This window comes from Tenebrio molitor, chromosome 7 (genome assembly GCF_963966145.1).
Source record: "Tenebrio molitor chromosome 7, icTenMoli1.1, whole genome shotgun sequence".
Classification (NCBI taxonomy): Eukaryota; Metazoa; Arthropoda; class Insecta; order Coleoptera; family Tenebrionidae; genus Tenebrio; species Tenebrio molitor.
Window position 1 is genome coordinate 2,487,717 of NC_091052.1, and position 25,514 is coordinate 2,513,230.

The 25,514-nt window shown below is 35.9% G+C and overlaps 3 protein-coding genes and 2 long non-coding RNA genes across 5 annotated transcripts; 2 read left to right on the forward strand and 3 right to left on the reverse strand.

Annotated features, from left to right (window-relative positions):
• Positions 1-180: 180 nt before the first annotated feature.
• On the forward strand, positions 181-869 carry LOC138135970 (uncharacterized). The gene is made up of 2 exons (XR_011161129.1): positions 181-501; positions 685-869. It is a non-coding gene; the product is annotated as an uncharacterized lncRNA (long non-coding RNA).
• LOC138135971 (uncharacterized) lies at positions 861-1,613 on the reverse strand. The gene is made up of 2 exons (XR_011161130.1): positions 1,103-1,613; positions 861-1,038 (listed from the first exon to the last, which is right to left on the reverse strand). It is a non-coding gene; the product is annotated as an uncharacterized lncRNA (long non-coding RNA).
• Positions 1,614-3,343: 1,730 nt separating this feature from the next.
• Positions 3,344-17,767, reverse strand: LOC138135960 (protein tramtrack, beta isoform-like). The gene is made up of 4 exons (XM_069054975.1): positions 16,583-17,767; positions 12,723-13,124; positions 9,201-9,565; positions 3,344-4,674 (listed from the first exon to the last, which is right to left on the reverse strand). The coding sequence occupies exons 1-4, from the start codon at positions 16,868-16,870 to the stop codon at positions 4,248-4,250; spliced, it is 1,482 nt and encodes a 493-aa protein (XP_068911076.1). The 5' UTR covers positions 16,871-17,767; the 3' UTR covers positions 3,344-4,247.
• A 70-nt stretch (positions 17,768-17,837) lies between these two features.
• U4-U6-60K (U4-U6 small nuclear riboprotein factor 60K) lies at positions 17,838-21,631 on the forward strand. The gene is made up of 6 exons (XM_069054974.1): positions 17,838-17,969; positions 18,035-18,210; positions 19,995-20,532; positions 20,587-20,769; positions 20,821-21,036; positions 21,126-21,631. Exons 2-6 carry the CDS (start codon positions 18,042-18,044, stop codon positions 21,553-21,555), a joined length of 1,536 nt encoding a protein of 511 aa, XP_068911075.1. The 5' UTR covers positions 17,838-17,969; positions 18,035-18,041; the 3' UTR covers positions 21,556-21,631.
• Cog7 (conserved oligomeric Golgi complex subunit 7) lies at positions 21,553-25,309 on the reverse strand. The gene is made up of 8 exons (XM_069054971.1): positions 25,149-25,309; positions 25,009-25,098; positions 24,653-24,953; positions 23,440-23,640; positions 22,965-23,378; positions 22,145-22,905; positions 21,845-22,091; positions 21,553-21,792 (listed from the first exon to the last, which is right to left on the reverse strand). Exons 1-8 carry the CDS (start codon positions 25,149-25,151, stop codon positions 21,623-21,625), a joined length of 2,187 nt encoding a protein of 728 aa, XP_068911072.1. The 5' UTR covers positions 25,152-25,309; the 3' UTR covers positions 21,553-21,622.
• Between the last annotated feature and the right edge of the window lie 205 nt (positions 25,310-25,514).

A 25,514-nucleotide genomic window follows, 5' to 3' on the forward strand; every position in this document is an offset into this window, starting at 1 on the left:
TTTTTATTAGGTACCCAGCAACATGGTCACTGGTTGATATACCTACTTCAGATTTCCTTCAAAAATTTGAATTTTAAAATTTAGTTTACCGCGAAAATTTAATGTTATGCAACACAACATATTAAAAGCGCAGTTTGCTAGATACCATGTTTAACGTTTTACAAATAAGGAAATAGTACACACCGTTCACACAGAAGTTAAATTGGGTGCAAAACAATTCAATGTTTTTAGATGCACTTTTAACCTAAAATGACAGTGACAGCGACAAAAATTGACACTTCACATGAAAGCGGCAAAAATTTCATAACATGGGCATGGCCTGCTTCGACTACAATTATTTATAATAATAATTCGCGATTTCGACTACTGCGAGGGCGCTGCTGTTCTGACAATCAGCTGATCGAAAATCCTCCTTTTGAGATTTTCCATTTGTTTACGTGTTAATTTTTGTGTCCAAAACTCTTTTATTTGTTATTTGTATGCAGTGTGTTTTTCAGTAAGGTAAGTGTATTCCTTAAAGTAACATTTTTTAATGTAAGCATCAAAGATTATGATGTAATTTCGTAAAACAGGCGTAAAATAAATAGAGGCGTAAAGATAGGTTATGGTGCATTAAATATTTTGTTTTCAAAACATTGAAAGTCTTTTAAAAAGTGGAAAACATACTATATGCTGATATTTCAGTTACAGGAAGGCTTTTCTTCGGTTAGTTACAATTTTTAAATACTTGGAGGCTTCTGCTGACAGTCGATGTGTGGTACAGTGTGATGGGATGCAGTACAGGTAATTTTAGACTTTTTTTCGTTAAATTTCAATTAAATTTTACTTACAGCAACAAGTTTTCAATAAAAATACATCAATAAACTAAATGTCTTTTTATTTAATACAATTACCTTCTCACTTATTATGTCAAGTGCACTACAGTCTACTTTGCCTGTAATTTTTGATGCAAACTTTCTCTGTGTCTGTGTGGTGTGTCCTTTGGATAACTTTTGAGAAGGAACAGCAAATTCCTGCAATCGCAATTTTTGGGAAATGCTGCGTGGAATTGAAAAAAGTAGAATAAACTACAAACTTTTAACCTCAAATTCGTGGAACTTACGATTTATAAAATCTTCACGTAAAAAATGTTTTCCGCATACTCGCATATGCCGTCTTGCAGGTTTTCTCAATAACAAAACCTTGTCCCAAGCATTTCTTCTGTCTATATTTTCCTTGCCGCCAAAAAGGTTTATGATTTGCACTTTACAACTATTTTAGCGTGGAAAGTAATGAAAGCTGGTCTCTCTGTCTTTCGCTCTGCGTGTGTGACAACCATGGACACAACACTTGGTTTTATCTACTTTCTTTTTGCCCATTGTAACATCACTTTTTGTCACTAACCCCCGTACCTGTGACCCCTACACCGTTCATCATGTTATTTTTGCCATTAGCTACGTATTAAGCGATAATTTTCGGTGATTCGACTTTCCACCGCCAGAGGTCATGTTGCTTATCCGAAATGGCGAATAACCCTGTAGAAGAAGTAAATGACGTGACCCATCCATAACCTAACTTTTTAAAAGTCCAAATTCCCGGTAAAATGAAAGTGGTGTGTTCACAAGACAAAAGTTACTGAAAGGAGGCGCAGGTTTGCAACATGACAACAATTTGACAGGGAAAATCCAACGTTAATGAACTTTATAATTTTCTAAATGAATCGGTAATCCCTTCTTAATGCGTAAACACCTCTATTTCTCCGGTAAACACGGTGTAGGTCGACTTATTTGTACATATTTCTTTTATCATCGACAGACAATACAAAAAATGGACGAAAAACATTTTGGAGTGAGGGTTTCTTTGATAGAGTAGCTGAGAGAATTTCAGTTTTTTTACGCGAACGAAGGAAAATCCAAGCCTTGAAGTCTTCGATGAATACCAACGGGGTTTATACAGAGAAAACAATTGATAGTCAGTCAAAGGACCTAAAAATCATTGTGTATCGAACGGGCCTTCTTTTTTCTTTTCTGAATGGCACGTCTCGAAAATTGGTATGCATCAAATAATGTTTATTATAACAAATTTTTTTGTCAAGAATTCTTTTAAATATGACTAATTTTAATGATGATGAAAACTATTGAATTTGAATTTAAAAATCAAATTGTTCTGAACAGGTTTATACAGGATGTAATCAAAATAAGCGGAAATGTTTTAAGACGTAAACCACCAAGACATTTGAAGACGATTTGCCCTGATTTGCCCTGGCTGAAATTCACCTCATTCCGGCCTGTGGTCGACCCTAATGAAGAGCAAACGAAAGTGAAATGGTAAAAAAGCCACAACGAAAACGATTACCACGCAAGAAATTTGACACTGACATTGAATTGTGCCGGAAAATCGGACTTTTACTTTTAAATTTAAAGTACTTTATTCACACACACAGTAAATGCACAGTAAATGCTGAAAATGTGCTTGACTCGTGATACACGCCTGCGCCTTCCGCGCCGTTGATGCACGGACCCTAGAAAAAACTTCACAATTTTCCCGAATTAGGGTACTAAAAGTTACAAGGATTTAAATCGGGAGATCTTGACGGCCAAGCATTGGACCGTTTCCTCCAATCCACCTTTCAGGTCAGGTCAGGCCAATCGACCTTTCAGGGTACTTTTGATACAACCACCCGCTGGGAACGATCTTCCTTTTTTGGATGGAACTTTCCTGTATTTGTAAAATTTGGCATTTTAAACGATTTAATAACAAATACGCGATTGATTATTATTAACACCCTGCTACACTGCACGGTTTGTCGAGCTGACCTAGGGCAACCCAACCTTTGATAAGAAGATCCTTTTTGTCACACACGAGCGAGAGTTCGCTTTTTCTTTACTATCGCTTTTTTGTGCCGTGTCTACAACTTATTGTCTAATTGTCATGCGGGAATAACCAGTACTTACGTGTTTAATAACTGTACAGCTACCATATCATACATTTTGAGTGAACTAATAAAATGAGAATAAAAACAATACGACGAACTACGACCAAAACGACTATAAAAACCAAGAAGACTATAGAATGATTCTAGTCTTCTTGCTAAAAACAAAAGTTGGCGACGTTGTCGGTTGTATTTTCGAGGTAGAATGCAATGTTGGTGGATTTTTTACTTTGAAACACATAATATTCATTTATTGCATTTTTTATTTATTCACAAACGTGACGGGGATCAATACATAATGTGTATTTCTGCTTATTTTTTTAACGTTGTTATAACAATTATAAATCTGTTTTTACCTCTTCATCGAGCTCTGTACGTAGATTATTCATTTGATCATGTGGGGGTTTTCGTGGGTAAAATAAAATGAACGAGTATATAAAAAATGTTTAATAAATAAAAAACTACATAAAATGTACAATACATAAAAACATATAAATATTACGAGGTACACGGAAAAATTCTCACCGTCCCAAAAAGGTAATAAAACATAATAAATTGTACCAAGTAATGGATTACTACAAAATTATTTCTGATCCTTAAACCAAAGGGATATGTAATGAAAATACAGATCATGAGAAATGAATAAAAATCGAACTAATAAAAATAAAAATTAATAATATAAAGTCCTATGTTAACTTATGATTAGGCACTCAACAAATAATTGTATAAATATAGTTCATATTATATGTTTCATTATAGTTATTGTTACTATAATAGTATAGGTATGTCTTAATAGGAAAACATGAACCTTTACTCTCCATGTTTAATATAAATATATGACAAATTCTAAACTATGCAAGACTACAAACAGTTAATACATAGGTACATAAATAATAATATGCCAAAGTATAATGATGTACTAATTCTAATGGGTATACCTACACATAAGTGTACCAAAACAATAATGCACACAAAATACAAATACTGAGAGTGGAGCAGATACATTGCTGATAACCTACAGATTAAAGCACTATAAATAGGATTGCAACGTAGAGTCAGTGCAGCAGACTGTCCGTCAGCGGACTCCGTGATATGTTCCTAAGACTAAACTACCTTGCCAATACAATATATTGCGGTAAATGTAAATATACATTATTATTAGTTTTTTTACTTTGTAACAGACATCATTTTGGTATTTCCCATATCACTACTACGTTTTCAGCAAAACAAGATTCATTTACAAATACAACTAATTTAACTAAGAGAAAAAACAGTACAAAATTACTTTGGTCTGTATAAAATACTAATAGTGGAAATGTTTACATAGCGTCGTCAATTACTTAGTTTGGTCACTATTACTGTCGGAATGATCTGAGTTATTGTTGACTTTACCTTCGTGTTTCTCCTTCTTGATGATGGTAATGTCGGGACAGTTGGCCAATACTGAGTTGCTGGACGTGGAGGTGTTGATTGTGCTCGATAGGAGATTCTTAAAGAGGCTCGTGTTGTTCGACGAGGGCACGTCGGGCAATACCGTGTCGCCCTCCTCGTCTGAATCGGCCTCTTCGTAGCACTCCATCGCGTTCGACTGGTTGCTGACGTTCGCCTCGTTGTTGTCAATTTGCGACATCGATATCAGATAATTTGAAAGCGTCTGCGGCGTCACGTTCAACTGTTCCGCCGCTCTGTACAGAGTTATTTCTTTCTTCTTTAACTTCAATAACACATCCGTCGGTCCTTGTTCAGTCCAGAAATCGCGCACTCTGCAAAAGCCAGTCAAAACATCTTCATCAATCTGTTACCGTGTCCGGGCACTCTTTGCCGCTCTCGGGTACGCTACTACTCCCTTCGGACGCATTGCTCGTTCTAAACACAAAAAACAAATTCGACCACTCGGAAATTTTGCATTTCATGATTCTTTGTCAGTAAGCTCGATGGATGGTCTTTGACTGAATGATATGTAGGTATGTATGTATGTATGTGTGTGTGTGAGGTGGTTTTCACGAAAAAGATTGAAAATTCTGATTCGTGGTCGACGCCGAAGCTCACCACGCAGAAATTTCACTCTCTTCGAATTAAGAACGAAATGAACAACGAAAAATTCCCACTCCATTACGTACCCGCCATTTTTTTTTCTTATGGAGATAAGTTTTCTCGTTTCGGATTTGGAAAGTCATCAATTACATAACTTCCTAAAAACTCACTTTTTGTGTTTTGACTAGGAAAAAATCAACGTGTAGTAATTTAAAGAAACTCGAGTGAACCTATTTAATCCCATCGAGCGAGGTAAAACGAATACCTAGCCAAACTATCAAGAAATTTTCGTACATCTAATAGATTTAAAAAATGTATGTACATACATACTTCCATAAGAAAAAAAATATGTATAAGCGATGAACTGCATATAGATAATAGTGCTGTTGAATAAGGTAAAGGAACACAAAATGTTATAAAATTAATTATAAGTAAGCACAATCATTATGTACTACATACAGGGTGATTTACGAGGAATAATGAGCCCGACGGAATAGAAAATGCAACCCGCAATTCATCAGGAGAAAAACCCGGGCATTTACCGCTTCGATGTCCGGCTTTTTGTTGCAATGTATTGTGGGTTGCATTTTCTATTCCGTCGGGCTCATTATTCCTCGTAAATCACCCTGTATACATGTAATTTCTCCTGTTCTTACAAAATTGGAGGAAATTTACAAGACTAATGAAGTTTGGGGAAAGAATATTTCATAAACAATATCGTGTGAATGATATATTGTTTAATTCTTTTTTTTAATAAATTCTCCTTGATTATGGTTCGAAATATTTTTAATTTCCGAAAATAGGTTTTCGATTTTAAAACCAGCTACAATAAAATTCGATTAGTTTATTTATCCTTTCACCGTTAACGTAACATGTAGTCCAGACTGTCAAGATGTTAACACACAATTTGTATCTCTGAGCAAATACTTAATTCTAACTGCCTCAACCTCCTCAACAAGCCACAATAAAGATTATTATTATTACTTACTAAAAGTACCGCTAACTGTACTAATAGAACAATGAAGGGATTCCACTCCCACCTTCTGATTAATTGGGTTTTAGATAATGTACACACATCTTTCTGTGAAGCAATTAACAAATTCAAATTTTAGTTTGGATCTGAGCATCATACAACAAAACTTCCACTACTATTCCTTGATTATTTGTTTTGAATTTGTTGTATTAAATTCTTTTGCATTTAAAGTAGCAAAAATAATGTAGAAATATATTGAATCTCTTACAACGACAACATTATCGGGAAAACATCAAGCCGACGTCTGTTCCTAAATTAGATGAATACATTCGCTTATTTAATTTCCAGACGATGTCTTTAACTTTACAAATACAAGGAATTCTTACATTAAGGAGTGATTGTTGTATCAAATTTAGTTGCCTAAATAATACAGGTGATAAAAATAACATAATTATTACTTGAAGAAAAAGAAATCAGTTTCTTGAAATAGTTACATCAACATTTTTGTTCAATAACAGCCTGCATGACTGTTACTGTTTGTCAATGCCTGACATTAATACCGAGTCTGGGCCTGCAAATACAAAAACGTTATAAATTTTTTATCTACTGCATTGTTTTTTCGAATTACGAAACCTCATTCTAATACTTTTCATATTTGTCACAGTCATGACTCATGAAACACAGAAAAAACCTCTTAGATTTAGTGTAAAATGAAATACAAATCCGAAATGTATTACACATTTTTTTATCCGAATTGTGCATCAAATTACGTGTTTCGACGCGTTCGGCCTCGAAGGATTTTTTTTTTTTTGTACTGGAAGGACCCGTAATTACTTTGGAAATTATTATAGGCCTAAATCAAGCAATTTTGCAAAATCCCCGACTTGGGTGGGTGATAAGTGGGTCGGTGCCCACAGGTGCGACGACAAAATCTTGCTGTTGCGAAGTAACAAGGCCATCAGAGGATCAGGTAGCAAAATTTTTAGAAAGCGAGGCGGTATCGAACAAACAAATTCAAAGAAGTAAGAAATTTTATGCGAATGGGGTCCCAGACGGCCGGTTTATTGTTCGGCTTCCCATGAAGTTTGGAAATTCTCAGCAGTTAGGATTTTCGAAAGAAATGGCCATAAAGCGATTTAAACCGTTAGAAAATAAGTTCCAGTGTATCTGCAAATGTACCTGAGCAACGAAAAGTCCGCTTAAAATTAACAACACAACTATCAAACAATCCGGCTCGAAGGATCATGTTTCGACGCGTTCGTCCTTGAAGGTTTTTTTTTTCATTCGAAGGACCTGTTGCCACAATTGGGAACAATCAAAATGCACTGAGTAGTTTTTAATGTTTAAGTGTATTTTTCTTGTACTTGTTACAGACTCTTTGCTATGTATTCGGTGCTTGATTGGTACTCACTCAGTAGTGATTTGTTACTACATTCAATTAGTAAATTGGTACTGTTTTCAGCTAAGACTCCCCTAATCCCTAACAAGCGGTACCGTCCGACAATTCCCGAGCGGTACCAACTTGCGGGACCGAACACTACGTATTGCAAAACGGTTTGGTGCTTTTAAAAGATATTCATAACATTTTCCTTCCAATAAATACTTTAGCTACAATCGGATAAATTTGTTTTTTTTACGCTTTCGCATTTTCCCGGTGCAAAATCCGTCCAATTCCATAATAAATAAATTGTTGTGTTGAGCCAACAGCGTTTCCTAGGCGTGCGATGCACTTTGCACTTTGTAATATTCCAGCGGACCCGACAAGATGACAAAACGGGCTCGAAGTAGCGCCAACGATTAATCAATAAATCGCCAGGCCTTACTCCAGTGTTTTTCAGTTTTATTTTAGTCGCGCAAGAATTTCTCCCGGCATTGTGGAAAAGTCAAAATTACTCGGAAAATGTATTAATCACCGCCAGCCTGACGGTATTTTGTCGATTACTATAATTTATGGCCCGACCGTTATAAAATTATGTAATCTGGTTAATCGATCATTAATCATTAATCTTTAGAATCCCCAATGTCGTCTTCAAAAGACTTTTAACAATGAGTTACATCAACTCTTAATAAACCTGTATCTGCGGGTTCGACTGCGGGATCACGTGGCTCAGAAAAGCTACGACCGATTTTCCTAAATATCTGAATAGGAGCAAAAACACTCCGATCGTGACAGGTCCTGTCATCATAACGGCATGGACTTCACATTACGCCAATGGCGAAATAATCAATCATGTGAATTGTTAGGTCTTATCGTAATGTTTTTCATTTTCATTCTTTAGTAAGATTGACACCTTGTTAAAATAATTGAATAGTTGTAGGTTTTCTTACGTGTTTCTCAAATACCACTACATTGATAAATAGATATTAAAAACTTATCGCAGTTCAATAAAGCATAATGAGTACAGCATGAAAAATCAATTAAAAAACAAATCTAAAGCTTGTTTGACACGATGCTAAATTTCGTAGTAAATTTGTTAGAAAATGAGAGAGACCATCGACAGGACCAATGAACGATCAGGATCATAGTCTGTCTTTGTCAGATCCTGATCGTTCATTGGTCCTCTCTCATTTACTAGTAAATTTTCTCAAAAATTTAGTATCGTGTCAAACAAGCTTAAAAAACTGTGTTTGAATTATTTCGTAGCAGATTTTAAAGTCTTGTTTTATAAAAATAGAAAATTGGATGGAATCCTCTCTGGGTGTTTTAGTTTGTAAAATGCAATTGCGTAGGGTGGATGGCTACGGCTCACTGATGAATTAACAGAACATTGTTTATTTTTCGTATTACTTATTATTTAAAAGTCCATGAAATCAATAGAAAAATATTTTTGTGACAAGAAATCCACCGAAGACTTTTGCTAGAACGCGGTAGTTGAAAAGATCAATATCGAAACCGCCACCAAAACAAATACACAAACTTTTCTCTACGGCTTACTTGAACAAATAAAAATATCTTTTACTTTGTCATTCGTCGCAAATTTGTGACGATTCTATTACCCAAGCAGCCTCGAACTGGTGGGTAGACAGAATATCACAAATCGGCAACGAGTCAGTGAGGTCTCGTTTTAATTACCCTTTTAACTAACCAGTGTGTTAAAATCTAGTGCTTCACCTTCCACCTCAAAATAAACGAAACGTAAAACCACACTATGTGATATTAAAAACCTAAACGGTGCTAGCAACAACTCCGAGAACGGCATCAACTGCGTGGACAACCGCACAAATAACATCAACAGAACTCAGTAGGGGAGAACGAAAAAAACTAAGAAGCAAGATATTTACCGATAGGGATGTTTCAAACATCCGTATGAATCTCGATATCTTCCGTAAAGGGTGCCGTACGAGACACCCAGCAGTTCTGCTGCCACTTTCATTTCGAGATTTTTGGTTTTGATAGCGTCCATGACACGTTTCGTGAAGGGTTCCTCCCAGAATTGTTGTCGTCGGCCGGTGTTCAAATAGTCGTTCATTTTGATGACGTCCGGCCATTCCTTTTCCAGGGCCGGCGTCAAAAACGACTGCGTCCCAGACGTTGTTACGTTTGTCACCGATTTCATAGATCCTGTCCTTGAGGTGTTGTCGTGTTTTGAATCGTTCGGTGAAAATTGATCCCCCGAATCATCGATCAGGACATCGTCATCGTGCGGCTACGAACAGAAAGAATCGATTATTTTTCGCTTTTAGAAAATTCTGGAACGGGCAAATGAAAACGTTCATTACGAAAAGACTGTTTATTCTACGGTTACAATGTTTAAACGATAAATATTTGTGGTTAATTACTTGAGAATAGGCTCCGTAATTGTTATTAAGAATTTGAATTTGTGGCGTGGGCGGACTATAAAAAATTTGGTAATACAATCTTTCCAGTTTTAGTTTATGAAACGCCTTAACGCATCATCACTTTATTTTTACATTCCAATGCATCATCACCGTCAAGATGATGTTAGTTAATTAGGGAAATTTTTTCAAATTGTTCATGTTTATCCGATTTAATCTCAAGTTATTACTGCATTTTTGGTAACATTATTAAAATTTCTGGAAAAGTTATCGCTTGAAATTATTTAATTAACTCTGAGTAAACTTATTCTTCTCAACCTCAATTTTTTCTACGTGATAAAAAACTTGTTTGTCTTTCAGATTTCACTTTTAACGAATGTCGCTGGAAATTCGAACTGTTTTTCCTTAATTAACTGGAACCAATTTCCTTTATTGGTTTAAATCAACCAGACAATGTCGGACGAGTGAATAGAAAAATTGAGAAATTGATGCTGTTGATTGAGAAGAGAGCAGCTTTCATTAGAAAAAACACATTAATAACACATCAGATGTTTATTTATTGATTGTAAAGTAGAATTCCTTGTACGTCACGGACAGTTTCAGGTTTTATTAAAACACAAAATAACTTAAATAACAGTGAACTTTTGACTGACCGCATTTTTCTAATTACATCATTTATGAACTTGGCTTTGCTTTAAGACAAATACTCAAAAGTCATGACACTTTAAAATTTATCTCTTTTTAATTACATCAATCTTTTACGCTGTTAGAAATCCAACGAAAATTCCACTTTCCAAATATTTTTTATTTCGCACAACTTGTGTATTATTTTCACTGACTCACATCATATTCTGAGAAAATACAACCTCCCACCTAATTAAATGCTCAAATTACGTTTAAAATTGTATTAAATCTAATGTTGGTTGTAATTTAAGTGGTCAATGATAATTTTTGTTGTGTTTAGATAAAATCTTTCTATTTCACGTCATTACATCTCCACTAAACATTAAACATTTTTCTTGGAGTATCTAATTTACAACATCTCAGCTTTGTTTCAAAATTACGGATTTTCCGTGCGAATTAGTTTTAGCGGAATAAAACTTAAAAAAAAACCAGAGCTGAACATATTGTGTGAGATGATCAAATTGTTTATCCAAATTTTAAATTTGTTCAACTGTTATCTGTACGTGACATATCTATTTTTTCAGTTGACTACGACACCTTTAAAAAGGTCATTTTTTATTTGTTGTAAATATTTGTATTAGACGAGACGGGACAAATAACAATTTCTTTTGAAAAAAGTGATTATCGATTTCTGTATTCTGTATTTAAAAGTAAAACGTCATTGAGGTGTGGTCTTAATTGTTAAAAATACGAGTGCCGGTGTAGGAGGTACGTTGTGGCCACGTCTTTGTCTTCCGGCAATTGATTTTTGCATTTAGCGGAAATAATACCCTCATTACGGAGATACATATTTATAAAAACGAATTTGTTGTATAATCGTTACAGAAAACAATCGTATTTGTCGACGAAAACAGCCACGGTGGCATTCGCTTCACAACAAATAAAAATCAAATTAGCTTTATCGAAATAAAATAAAACTACAACAATAAGCAGAAGTGATCAAAAAATAAGCAGCATGTGCGATAAACCTAATCTGTGGCGTTTTATGCTGTGACGTCACCTGAAGGCAAAAAATACGAATTTTCAACAAAACAACTGCTGACTAACGCCTTAATTTAATATATTAAAGCTTGTGAAATCACGCTTAGAATTCGAGGTTGACCTTGAGGCGATCATTGCGGTTGGTTTTTCGAAATTTTTAAATCAAATATGATAATTCAAAATAACCACGAAATCCCGTTATCAATATTTATTTTCTTGTTTGCCTCTCGGATGACACGTTTTTCTTTCGGATAACAGTTTACCTTCTCTTTTCAATTTTTAACTTTGAACAAACAAGATACAAACAAAAGACGTCTTATTAACTGTAACATGTGAAGGAACTCAAAACGAATTGTATTAAGTTACACCTCAGCACACTCAAATTTGGTTTAATTGGCTTAATTTTTGAATAAAAAATGTACAGCTGTGTTCTGGGAATGTGTGTTTTATCGTGGAATATTATAATTTTAGTTCCGAGAATTTTGTTTCACTCGATGATATTTTTATCTCTTGCAAGTTCAAAAAGTGTTTAATTTAATCTAAACTATGGAAAATAAATACGCGTTCGTGACAAACCGTTGCAAAAAACCTCTTTTCAAAATCACGAAAACAAAAATATTTTGTTCTTTGTACAGATAGATGACTCGTTCAAAAATAACCAACCGTTCTTTTTCAAATGCGACACTTTTTATTATTATTAAAATTGCTTTGACCTCTAACACCGTAATTTCTATTCAAAATTACGACGTAAATAACACCATGTCCAATAAGAAAATGGAGGTTTGCGGCCGCGCGTGTAACATTTTTTTACTAACAATTTTTTGCCGCGTACAAGACGCTCTTAAATTAAAATTAAAATGACACCAATTTTGATTTTACCATCGGGATTAACGAGAAAAATTGACCTCAAAACAAAAAACAAATTAATGAACAATTTAATGAACATTTTTTTATGCAACTTGAGATAATCATAATGAACACTTGAAATTTTCGATGGACATTTGTCCTCTATTAACTGACAACACTTGTGAATCGCATCGAAATGATTGCAACTTTTTTTACGTCAAAGTTACTGTTAGAGGTCGTGTTATAGAAAATAAATATGTTGTTGCAACAACAGTCAAATAATTAAAAACTGGAAATAAAATTTATTCGGCAAAAATACAATGTGATATTTGGCTGGGATAGTCTCCAATTCACTCTGTATATGTAATCTAACTTGGAGAAAACTGCTGCATGATAATTCAACAGCCGATAAGGCCTTATCAGCGTGAAGAAAACACGTGTCGGTTTCCGTTCCATATTTGTGTACTTTTTTCCATTTTATTCGTTTTATCTCCTCACCAACCGAAATATACTTACAGAGGTTTCCTTTTTAACCCTGAGGAGTGGTTCATCTGGTTCTGTCGTGTCTCCAGCTTCGTTCGCGGATGGTTCTTCTTCCCAAATCGATAGGTCATGATCACTGGTCGACATTGCATCATTGGAATAAGTTTCGTCGGCGTTCCCCGTAACGTTCATAATTTTTGGTGCGGTGAACGCCTGCTCGTAATCATCTATGGGTGGCCTGCCTCGTTTTCTTTTGTTCGATGGCGTTTCCACTTTGGGATTGTCCATGACGGTCGAAACTTGCGGTAATGCCGTCTGTACGCCATTGATATTGTTGCTGTCCACATTCTGCTGATCTTCGTCCCGCCAAGACACCTCGGCCAGGCCTTTGATTTTCAGTTCTTCAGCAGTCTTCAACAACGTAGCGAGGTGACACTGAAAAATGTTTCGCACGATTAGATAAAAAGTCAACAGTCCGTAATCGGATGATATACTTAACGAACGATCAAAAGATAGGATCCTCAAAATTCTACAAACACGAAAAAGCCCAAATTGAATACACGATTTTTAAGTACTAACTTTAATAAGACCACTACAGATAATTTTTTGAGGGCCCGATAGCGATCGGAGGATCACCGCAAACGTGCGTGGCCCGTAGACTTCGCCCTCGTTAAAAAATCAAAAATTATTATCTAAATTTTAACAGATCTACACCCGATCTGGGAGTAATCCCGTGATAACGCGCCTGTCAAAGATTGATTGGAAATAAGGTGAAGGTCATTTGGAGAAGCTGGACAAATACAAACGAAAAATTACACGTTGCGAGCAATTTATGGCGTGTTATTTTCAGTTCGCGATAACGAAACTTTTATTACGGTAGTTGCAATTTTTTTGGATTAGTCCTGCGAGTCGTGAAATTCTACAACATCCTGTTAGCTCCGGCCGAGCGAATTAGGGTGATGTACGAGCCTCGAGAATAACCATTTACCGGACTCGACTTGAAAGAGAAAAAAAAAACTACGCGAACTGGATTTTCACCGTTTCTAATGCACAAAAATGGGCACATTTTTCTCGCAGTCGGTCCATTTCGCGCCTGGAAAACATAAATTCCGTCTGCCGCTTTCTGGGTGACACCCTGAATTTAATTATCCTACAAATCTTTCCAAGTCTGATTGCGAGATGCTGCATTCGAGCAAACTACTTTTCTGTCCTAAAAAATTACATGATAACAATCTTCTTATCGTATCCTCGACAGACAACTTTATCAAAATGGTCTACTTGATTTATCAACAATCTCAAAATGCAGAAAACCAACTAAACGTTAGACAACTTTTTACAGGCGTTCATTTTTCTCGATTCGATCTGGAAAAATTTTGAAATTCGTAACAACCAGAATAGAAAAGAAATAATCATACATAAACCGCAACAACTAGCAAAATTATCAGAAATGTGAGGTATCTGTATCAATGCGGAAATTAACATGCAAATAAATACATTTAAACACAAACATGTTTTCGTCATATACAACTTTTTCCTTGGAATTTTTTTAATCAATTATTGCTAAGAAATTTTGCTGTTGGAATTATGACAATTACAAAGAACAAATATCATTAGCAAAGGTTCCGTACTTAACTGATAAAAAAGAGAAGGAAAATGAAAAACGTGGGGCTTCTGTTACCATTTTAATAACGCAAAATTTTGTAGTTATGTTGCAACATTATAGCCGGTTCTGTATTATTCTAGATAATTTTTTATCGTGTCATTGTGGGCATCGCTCTGCTAGAATTTTTTTTCCATAAAGTACTCGTCACATAAAGCACAATTACAATAACAGCTGTTACGTAAGATTAAGTACATAATGTCGAAATTACATGTGTTAGAATAAATAATTTTGAAATACACTGAAATAATGTGAAATAATTCTGTTCTTTGTCAGTAACAAAAATAGCGATTCTATTTTTCGTTTTTAGCTCCTATTAAAAAAAGTATTCTATCGAGAGTTGTTTAGATATGAATGTGGCAGATTTTTTGAGACACTTTCGCTAAAAATATGCGTTTTTTAATCCATTTATCGTGAAATTATTCAATTGTCATTTTACTATGTATTTTTTCCGTCAGCATAAAATTCCGTTAACGTAAGTTAATCATAATTGTTCATCTTTTCAAAGGAAAAGTAACGTTATGTGGCAAAACCCCGCACGGATGATTTGCAAAATGCGACCTTTGAGTTAAGTTAATTTAAATTTGGAGTGCCCACGGCAACAATTATTATAGTAAATCAATACGAACAATCAAATAATAGATAATGTTTTTTGTAAGTACGAAAATCGAAACATTGTATGAAACAATAACGTCGAGACTTTTGAAAAAAGTTGATTCTTATCGATTCCCGAAGTTAATAAAACAATAATAATAAAAATTGATTGAGAGTTGCTATTTTTCCAAGTAGCACTCGAAGGTCCACAACTTTTTCGACTACAGCTGGCCGTTATCTCAACACATAAAGATAATTCGATTTTGTTCGTCCAACTAAATACATTATTCATCTTCAAAACGACCAAAATCTATCGACATTAAACATTTACCGAGAATGACAATAAATGAAACATCAAAAGATACTTTACACATTTTTTACAAAGAGAATTTATATTGTTCACTGTAATTAAATACACAGTACGAATTAAAAAAATTATTTTAAAATAGCTTATTCAACGTGCAGTGCTCGGTCTTGAGGTGCCATCACGACGTCATGTTCGAAATGAGTGCCGACAATCAACAGGAAAAGCTGTCCTAATATGGAAACCACCAAAAAAGCGGCCGTGAACAAACACTAATTTCTTAACGAATCTCAATGACATGTGGGCAAAGTACAAATTTATTTTCCTCAAAGTTACTATTAATCAATGGTTCGGTGGGGAGACATCAATGTTCTCTTCTTTTCAGCTTCAAATATCGCTGTCCAAAAATAAAAAAAATCTATAATCAACAGTATGATTTCTCACGCAAACCATTACATTTATTCTCCTCGTTTCATGGGAACATCGTTGGTTATTAACTGAGGGGTCATTTTTGAATTGGAGAATTTAGCAATACAGAAACAGTTATTCGGCGTAAGCCCCGCAGCTACGGAAGTGAATAGAGTTAATTAGGCAATTAGTTGCAATTTTGCTAATCTACGATCCTGCCGAGCACCACGTTGGTCATTCATAATGAAAGAACTGATCGAAAATTCATAAAAAATAAATCTGATATTAATAATGGACTCGAGGTGATGACGCAGTTTAGAATCGATAATGTCACATCTTGAAATTAGTGAGTCGTAAAAAATTTAAATTTCCCGCGTCCCCTCGATTTCCCGTCCAACTAACCACTCAACAGGTGGCGCTTGTTAATTTATTTAAACATACAACACACATGTGTTTTCACGGATTTAAAATAATGATAATAATAATAGGAGACAGTCCGGTGTCAATTAGACTGACACGAATCGGGAGTCGATTGGATTATATTCAATTGGGCCCTGACTGTACCGGTATCACAATTAAGGCATTAACTGAATGTATTATAATTGAGACCTAGTTATTTTTAATTAATCCACTTTGATAATCGTTCAATCTCTATCTCGTCTCGTTTTTGGCGAGGATCACAACGGTATCAATTTATTTGCAATTCAGAGACATCAACTTTTGTTTTTCGGTCAAGAATTGTAAATCTACATAGCTTGTTTATTTTTTATGTTTTATTGACGTTAAGTTGAAAACGCGTTCACGTAATGCAATTCTAGAGAAAAATCGATTGTTCACAGTTTGCATAACATGTGGAATTTCTCATCAGCTCATAAAAAATGAAACAAGCACTAGTGGTTCCCAAAATTTATGTAAAATGGAGCTTACATGATCGACGTTGATCTCTCCTTTGTACATGAACTCAACCAGACACTTAATATCTACATATTTAACATCTTTCATGATGAGAATGGGGTCTTTTTCTTCGTACTGTGAGAGGATGGTTTCGAAGTATGTGCTGCACGCAGACAGGACGATTTTGTGTGCTTTGATGGTCCTTCCCTCGCAGGCCAATGTGACATCACAGAAGGCCTCCCTTTCCAGGAGTTGTGAGAACATGGTTTGCAAATTTGAATGGTGGTACCTCCATCTTAGACAATACTGTTGAGGCAGCATTTTTCTTGTTGGTTATGTTTGTTGAATATTTAGATTCCTTTTTGAGTTAATTTGATTATTCGTGTCGGGAGATGACGAATATCATTAAAAAAATAGTGAGTCACCGCCGAGAGACCTTCAAAACACTAAAAAATAATCAATACTTGCACACTTTTTCAATTCTTTTGGAACACCATAATTCGTTTGTTTTGTTTTTTAAAGCACTAACACACTGGCACAGCACAACGCGTCCGCAAGTCGAGTGTTTTTGTAACGTTTAATAATACAAAGTCCGCACGACCTTTTCTCAAAAATTTGGAGACGCGTATGTAAATGTTCAGTCATTTGGAAAATTCCGACAAAAAATGTGTCCCTTAGTTTTTTATGAGTCAGTGAGCCAATAGAAACCACGTAAGACCCCTATAAACCATGTATAGTCCGTATATTCGCCGGGCCAAGCCTTTAAGGCAAATCAATACCGCACGTCTTAAAAAATTCTCGCGTAAAAAATCTTGGGAATTCTCGGCTTTTTTCAATCTCCGACCGTCACACACAAATATTTGTCGAGAGCAACGGCTTTTCAGCTTAACTAACGGCACCAAACTCGACTAACGCAGATCCAAAACGGGGTCAAAAATTAAACCGACTCCGACTCAGACTGTACTGTAATTAGGCCTTTCATATTTATTTTTATAAACTTGAGATTTTTCAGAGCCTGGGAAAGAAAGAGAAAATCTATCAACTGTTCAAGTTCAACGATCGCCCGACGCGCCGATTCCACACAAATTTCCAAACGAAACTCGAATTTTCACACACAAAACGACCCATAACACACTCGCACGTACATGGCCCGTTAATTTAGGCGGTTTCCGCGGCCAAACATCGTACGCAAACCAAGATTTCCGGACCAAACTTGATAATCTCTCTCTCTCATGGAATTTTTTGGAAAAAAATTTAGAAAGAGACAGCAAAACGCTATGTAAAGAAAACAGAAATATTTCTTTTGTGAAAGAAATCGTAAAAACTTGCTGTTGGTAACCCTGTCCGCACTAGTCTAGTTACTTTTTTTACGCAACTCCGAACGTCATTTGACACGCCGAAACGTTTTTAAACTAACCATGTAAACAAATACAATTTTTTAATTACTTCGCACGATCACCATTGTTGATTTTTTTCGCATTTCAGTGACAAAATGTCCGACGATGACGATGTACAGTACGTGAAAAAACCGAGAACGATCCATTACGGATCTTTGGAAGACGCCGAACGGGCCAGGTTAGCCGCGGCTGATGGAAACGATGATAGCAATGAAAAAGCGGAGGGTGTCTCGGCGAACCCCCCGCAAGTACACATTTCTACAGGTATACTTGTTTACAAATTTATTTCAGCTCTGCTGCCTAAGTGCAGTGCAGTATCAAACAGTACTCTCAAAAATTTTGCGTAGTTCATTAAGTAAAAATACAAGGCGTTTGATTATTTTTTATTTTTCGTGTGCATTTTTTATGCACATAAACAATCTAACAGAAACTATGATTTACAAATGTAATCAGTTTCATTTATTCATTGCTTTAAGGATGCTACATGGTTTTTAGGTTAAGATAATAAAAAACAATTTTAATAAAGGTTTTTTTCCATAAGCCCAATTTTTAAGGATCTTTGTTACCACTCAAATTAAAATGTGATTGATCTGACTGAGAAACTCCCATACTGGAATATTTCTATAAACATCATTTAAAAAGCTTCTCATGACTTGGATAATGTGTAGCTCACTGACATAATGTGACCTGATTCAGTGTCTAACAGATGAAATATTCACTATAGTAGTTTTGTACCTCATAACGTATATATTTTACAATATTGTGGAGGTGGTGCATTTTAATTGTATTCATAACAATGTTAAAAACTTATTTGAAAAAATAGGACAATCCAAAATCACTTTTTTTTCTAACAGATACATGAAATTAGTACATTGGGTTAGTTTCAACATGAACCATTTTCTTCATTTACACACTGTAATATTTATCTCGGTGGAAAGGATTTTTTTTAATTGCATAATTTTTGTTTTGACACAAAAAATTGTCTGCGCTTCAAATGTATTAAATTGCAAAGAAAGGTTGGTGAAAGTAGTAAAAACACCATGAATCAAGTTATTTTTTAATCGAGTGACGCTGTGTTATGCTTGTATGCATATTGCAACATTATTTCGGTCTTTGAAGTGCATATTTATGTTATGTTTGTTGTAAACACTAACCCATATAATCGGACAATAGAAACGACGTTGTTTGTTGAACTCAAATCTTTACTGCTTGCTTTAAATACAAATTAAAATGTAACGGTTTTAACCATATTCCCGTTACAAATGACAGGATATGAATATGTAACGCTGATAAAAGGGACAAATTAATAAAATCGAATTTCTTTTTATAATCTTGTTTGTAAAATTTATCGCTTTACCGGCAATATATTCACGACGTGTTAAAATTTGTAATTATGTTGTAAACTAAATTTTTATATCAGTAATAAATTGATTAAACTGTAAATGTTATTTTAAAAGTGATTCAACTTGTCTAAATGGTCGAGTGGTACCTGTTGAAGTCGAAAATAACATCTAACTCTAATGTAACACTTCTATAGAGCTGGATTTAAATATCTGAATTTATCGTTAATAGACATTCTACAAATTGTTCTTTTTGGAATTCTTCCAAAAATGTGGATAACATCAAGAACATTAAGGATTATTGTTCGATTATATTTGCTTTTATTGATACAACTTTGTCACTAATTTTATTAGTACCTACAATTTCCATGTTATCTAAAATGAAATTATTGCGGTCCTCCTGTTTCGCTCATCCATTTTCCGTAAATAGTATATTTACAACTCTGTAGTTATGAAAGTGATACTTTTTTCATGAATTTGCAGCTTGATTAACGAGGGCAGAGCCCGAGTTAATCAAACAAATGAGTGAAAAAAAGAGACTTTCATAACGTGTTGTACACATAATGATTAAAAAAAGCACTACTTTCATTACGATTTTTCGTTAAAAAAGTGCTACATACTTTCATTTCGATTTTTCGTTAAAAAAAGTCAACTTTCATTATCAATATGCAAAAAAAGATATATTCAAACTTGAAAATTCATTTCAAGAATACATGGAGCTCGAAGATGCCATGTCTAGAGATAAACAGGCGCTCTTGGAAGAGTTTGAACGTCGCCGGAAAGCTCGTTCTATTAACGTTTCGACAGACGACGCTGAGGTGAAGAGAAACCTCCGTCAGTTAGGTGAACCGATCTGTCTATTCGGCGAAGGTCCCGCAGACAGACGATGTCGACTGCGTGACATTTTAAGTAGAATAGGCGAAGATGCCGTGGTCCGAAGAGAGGCAGAAGAAGAGCGAAAACAGTTCGAGAAAGATCTAGAGACCACTTGGTACCACGAAGGTCCCGAATCGTTGAGAATAGCGAGACTGTGGATCGCAAATTATTCATTACCTCGAGCGAAAGCGCGAATCGAAGAGGCCAGAAAAATGACAGATCTCCCAACAGCGACAAAAACGGCGAAGAAACAAGAGATTCAAAAGAAATTACAAATAATGGCTATTTATTCGAGTCAGATAGGAGACACCCGACCAATTTCTTACTGCCAGTTTAGTCCAAATTCGAAACTTCTGGCTACGGCATCTTGGTCGGTTTTTCAGCACATGAAAAAAAACACTTATGAGAATAATTTTGTTTGTAGGAGTGGGTTATGTAAAATCTGGTCTGTTCCGGACTGTACACTAAAACAAACATTAAAGGGACACACGTGTAACGTGGGTGCGATTATTTTTCATCCCAAAGCTACAGTCAGTCAAGAAGAAAATATTTGTAACATGGCGTCATGCGCGGCTGATGGCTCAGTTAAATTGTGGGACTTTCAGAAGTAGGTTTTTGCCGTAGACTGTTCCGAAAATAATTTTTTTTTTTTTTGTAGTGAGGAACCAATTGCAGATATTGAGGGTCACATGCCACATCGCGTCTCCAGATTAGGCTTCCACCCTTCGGGAAGATTCCTAGGAACGTGTTGCATGGATTGTTCGTGGAGATTGTGGGACTTGCACCAGTGCACAGAAGTGTTGCACCAAGAGGGTCACGTTAAACCAGTCTATTGCATCTCGTTCCAAATTGACGGCTCAGTTTGTGCAACAGGGTACGTAAAAAATTGTTTCGTGTGTTCGCATAATAAGTCAATTGCGTTTTTACCGTGTGATAAAAAACTCTCGTTACTTTTCCTAACAGAGGTCTCGATTCTTTTGGGAGAGTCTGGGACTTGAGAACCGGAAGGTGCATAATGTTCATGGAAAGTCACTTGAAAGCCATCTTAGGAATAGATTTTTCACCGAACGGTTACCACATAGCCACGGCCAGTGAAGACAACACCTGTAAAATTTGGGATCTTCGGAAAAGATCCGTTTTGTACACGATCCCTGCACACACGAATTTAATTTCCGATGTTAAGTTCCAAAGGGACGGAGGTGATTATTTAATAACTGCGTCTTACGATAATACGGCAAAATTATGGACGAACCGAACGTGGCAGCCCTTAAAAACCCTGTCAGGACACGACGGTAAAATCATGTCTGTTGATATATCCCCCGACAATCAGTACATTGCCACGAGTTCTTACGATAGGACGTTCAAATTTTGGGCACCAGAAGAGCAGAAGTAATATAGATTGTTTTATATTAACAGTTTTGTACAAAATAATATGTTAAAAATATTAATAAAGAGACCAATCAATTGTACGTTATGTTTCTCATCTGTCTGACGGCAGCGACATACCGTGCCGAACACCCAGCACTCGCCGCATGATACTGATCGTTTGGTAACTTGAGCAATACTGCCAACTGCTGTAGATTTTCACTTAACGAAATTCCCAAATCCTGCAGAACGTTCTCCAAGTATCCTGCGAAAAATCCCGATTGCAGCGCTTTTTTCCACCAATAACCCACTCATACTTATATCATGTGCCAACTGTCGACTAGCAGGTTGACTTAGCTCGTAGATGGACAAAATACGATCGCAAAAACCTTGACAAGTCCCTCTGGCGATAACCTTGAGAAACACGTGAGCTAACGCACCTTCAGCATCTCCCGCGGTGTGATACTCTTGGTCGATTGCGCGCAGAGCACATGTGAGGGACGGATTGTCTCTGAATAAGAAAGGTTCCAAGTGTTGCGGCAAAGTCATTAGATACTGACCAATCTGGAACACAAACTCGATTTAAATGTTTGCACAAATTGCGAATATTTTTTCACCTGAGTGATGTATTCCTGAGGCGAGAAACTGTAGTCGGGCAAATCTGAATTGTGCAGAGTCGAATTAGCAAATTGAGTCCACGTTTTTGGAGCTTGGACCACATCCAGTTGCACCGAAATCGGTGCAAAGACTACTTGATACGTGGTGTGGTGGATATCTGAACACAATTTATTGAATTCGGTGTTGACGTGGTCCAGAAGTGACAACTGCGTCCCTTCTGTGACGCATTTTACAAGCGATTCGTATTCTTTCCGGTCCGCAGCGTTCAACAGCAAATATTTGTACTCGAACTGATCTTTGTTTTGATTTATTTCTAATATAGTAGCTGTCACGTCCTTTTCCAGTTGATGCAAATTTACCAACACCTCGCCTGTATTTTGTAACAATGAAAGACACAACTGGAACGTGTTCCAATCCTCTTCTTGTCTTTTGCTGCGATCGATTTGCCGCAACGCAACTCGGTACTGATCGGCGTAACTTAATAGAAACGCCCTCAACGCTATGATCAGACCGCAGTAGCCGCAATTTTCAGTAATTTGTTGGCAACGTTTTTTCGCATCTCGAGCGATATCGATGACTTGAGGAATGCTAAGACCGAGCGCTTGAATTGTGTCTGGAAGTTCTTCCTTCATGCAATTGACAGTTGACAGCTTTTTCATGAGATGTGCTTGTTCATAAGCAGCATATTTGTTGATATAGATTACGAGATGGTTGTAAACAGCTTGCAACAGAAGTAATAACTTGTCTTTTGTTGGTTTCCCTAAAAACTTACCGACGTGAAATCTCGTATCACCCCAAAGTTGTGTTTTTGGTACAAACCTGTTGATGATTGGTCAATTACGTCCATCAGATTGCTCGCGAATTGTTGAGTAACTTGCTTAACTTCAAGCAAGAAGCCCAACTTATCCTCGGTCTGCTTTAAGGCAGCATCTATACATTCGTTCAAAGTAGGATCTAAAGAGGTCAGCACGTCTGTGTAGATCTCAACAAATGACTCGCAACTATTGTGACTTGTAAAAACCTGATTAAACCATTTTTGTTGTGTATGCCAGTTGGACAACATAATTCCAAAAAAGTTGTGAATCCACTGGACAACAGATTCATCCTGTTCAATCTCCAACTGATTGCGCCACTTTTTCAATAGTACATCTTTTTGACATTTATGATAATACTTAAGTAGCTGGGGTAAACGCCCCATTGACTTAAAAATTCTAACATACATAGAAGATTGCTCTGAAAAAGTACACAATACTGCTGTAACTGGCCCACTTGCGCGAATAATGATGTAATCTACCTGTGTTGGAGGAAGTAAATGCTTGAACAATTGCAGGACTTGCTATTGCTTCTAGTCTATTTTTTAACCCTTCTAATTGCAGCTTACGGTCCTCATAATCTCCTACATTGACTAACAATTGAAGAGACCTCTGCATTCCAATTATTTTTGATGAAATATTTTCAACATGTTTAGAATCAAAGACTTCTTCTAGGTCATTAACTATATGCCAAACATAAATATCAGTGGTGGATTTATTTAAGTATACAGGGTGTAATCAAAATAGGCGGAAATATTTTAAGCCGGAAACCATCAAAACATTTGAAGACGATTTCCACTGGCTGAAATTGCGAATTTAAAAGTGGTCGACGCTAATGAAAGTGAAATGGTAAAAAAGACACAACGAAAACGATACGCAAGAAATTTGACACTGACACTGAATTGTCTCGGAAAAACGTACGAGTACAAAGCACTTTTACTTTTAGAGTACTTATTCACAGTAAATACTGAAAATGTTGTCCTTGATGCATGATACACGCCTATGCCCTCCGCGCCATTGATCCACGGACCTTTGAAAAACTTCACAATCTTCCCGAATTTGGGCACTACTGCCACGAATACTTTAAATGCCCCCATAAAAAAATCTCAAGTATAAATCCGGAGATCTTGGCGGTACTTTCGGTTCAACCACGCGCTGGGAACGATTTGTGCCACAATTGTCCGTTCTTGGATGGAACTTGCCCTGTGTTTCTCAATTATTGCACCGTGGAAATAAACGTTTTTGAATTAGCCTGTCTGGAAACTTTTTGTACAGTATTTGGGCTAGGACCGCGTTGCCACCCGCCGCACCCTACGCAAGCACCATATCCATTCATTCCACGTTTGTAAAATTTGGCATTTTAAAAGATACAATAACAAATTATTAATGCACTCCTACGTCCTACACTGCACCGTTTGTGGAGTTGCAAGTAACAACTGACCTACACCAACCCAACCTCCCATAAAAAGATCCTTTTTTGTTATACAAAAAGTGTATGAAGCGTGAGAGTTCGCTTTTTCTTTATTATCTTTTTTATGGTTTCTACAGTGAAACCAAAAGAGTGGCGCCCCCACAATTTATTGTCTAAACTGCCATGCCATTTGTTCACGTTTTTCAAAAAACGCATACTTTTAGTAGTACTTGCGTGTTTAAATATTTCCGTGTATTTTGATTACCGGCTGTATTAAAACTCACCTAGAATTGTCCAGTTATCACTCTCATGAAGTCCTTGTTTAGCTAAATTCAGTTCATTTTTGATTGTATCTAATTTTTCTATTGTGTTAATAGATTTTCCTGTATCTTGTTCAATTTTAACTATTTCATTTCTAACTGCTGCCATTTTTTCTTTTAAAACAGTAGCTTCTTGGTGCAGATTTTTAGTGTCTCGAATAATTTTTGGCAGTGACATTAAAACTTGTTGACTGGTGTCTTCCAGAGCACTATTTACTTGTTGGACGCACAATTGCAGTTTCATTACTATGGACATTGTATAATTCTACAAAATAAAGCCTTTTATTTAGTTTAATTGAATGTGCCAACTAGTGCTTAACCTCTTTTTTTTCTTGATTTTCAGCATTTTTTAATACGTTGTTTATCCACGCTTTTGTATCGAAATTATCGTCAGAAAATGCACCGATATCCTACAATTACAATATCTAACGTGTGTTTAAAAAAAAACATTGAAATTTACCATTTTCCAGTTATTTTGACGTTTAACTTAACCTTATCGTCGAACATCAATCTGTCAAATGTCAAACTATGAAAATAAATATTGAGTCAGGGATTACGAGTTTTTTTCTATTTATTTTTCTCCTAGGTCAAGGATTGGGGAGATCCCTGTATTGAGTTAAAAAAAATGTAAACAAGACAAATAGCAAATACCAGATCTTATGAGTTATGACAATAATTCACACTATCATGTTTACATTCGTGTTGCAGAGGTTTTTACTTTTAAACAAAAAGCTTTTAAATTAAATAAATAAAAAAATGGAAACTTTATCATTTCTGCCAACCCAACGGAACTCTGAGAATACAAGTCTAAATGGTCTAAACACAG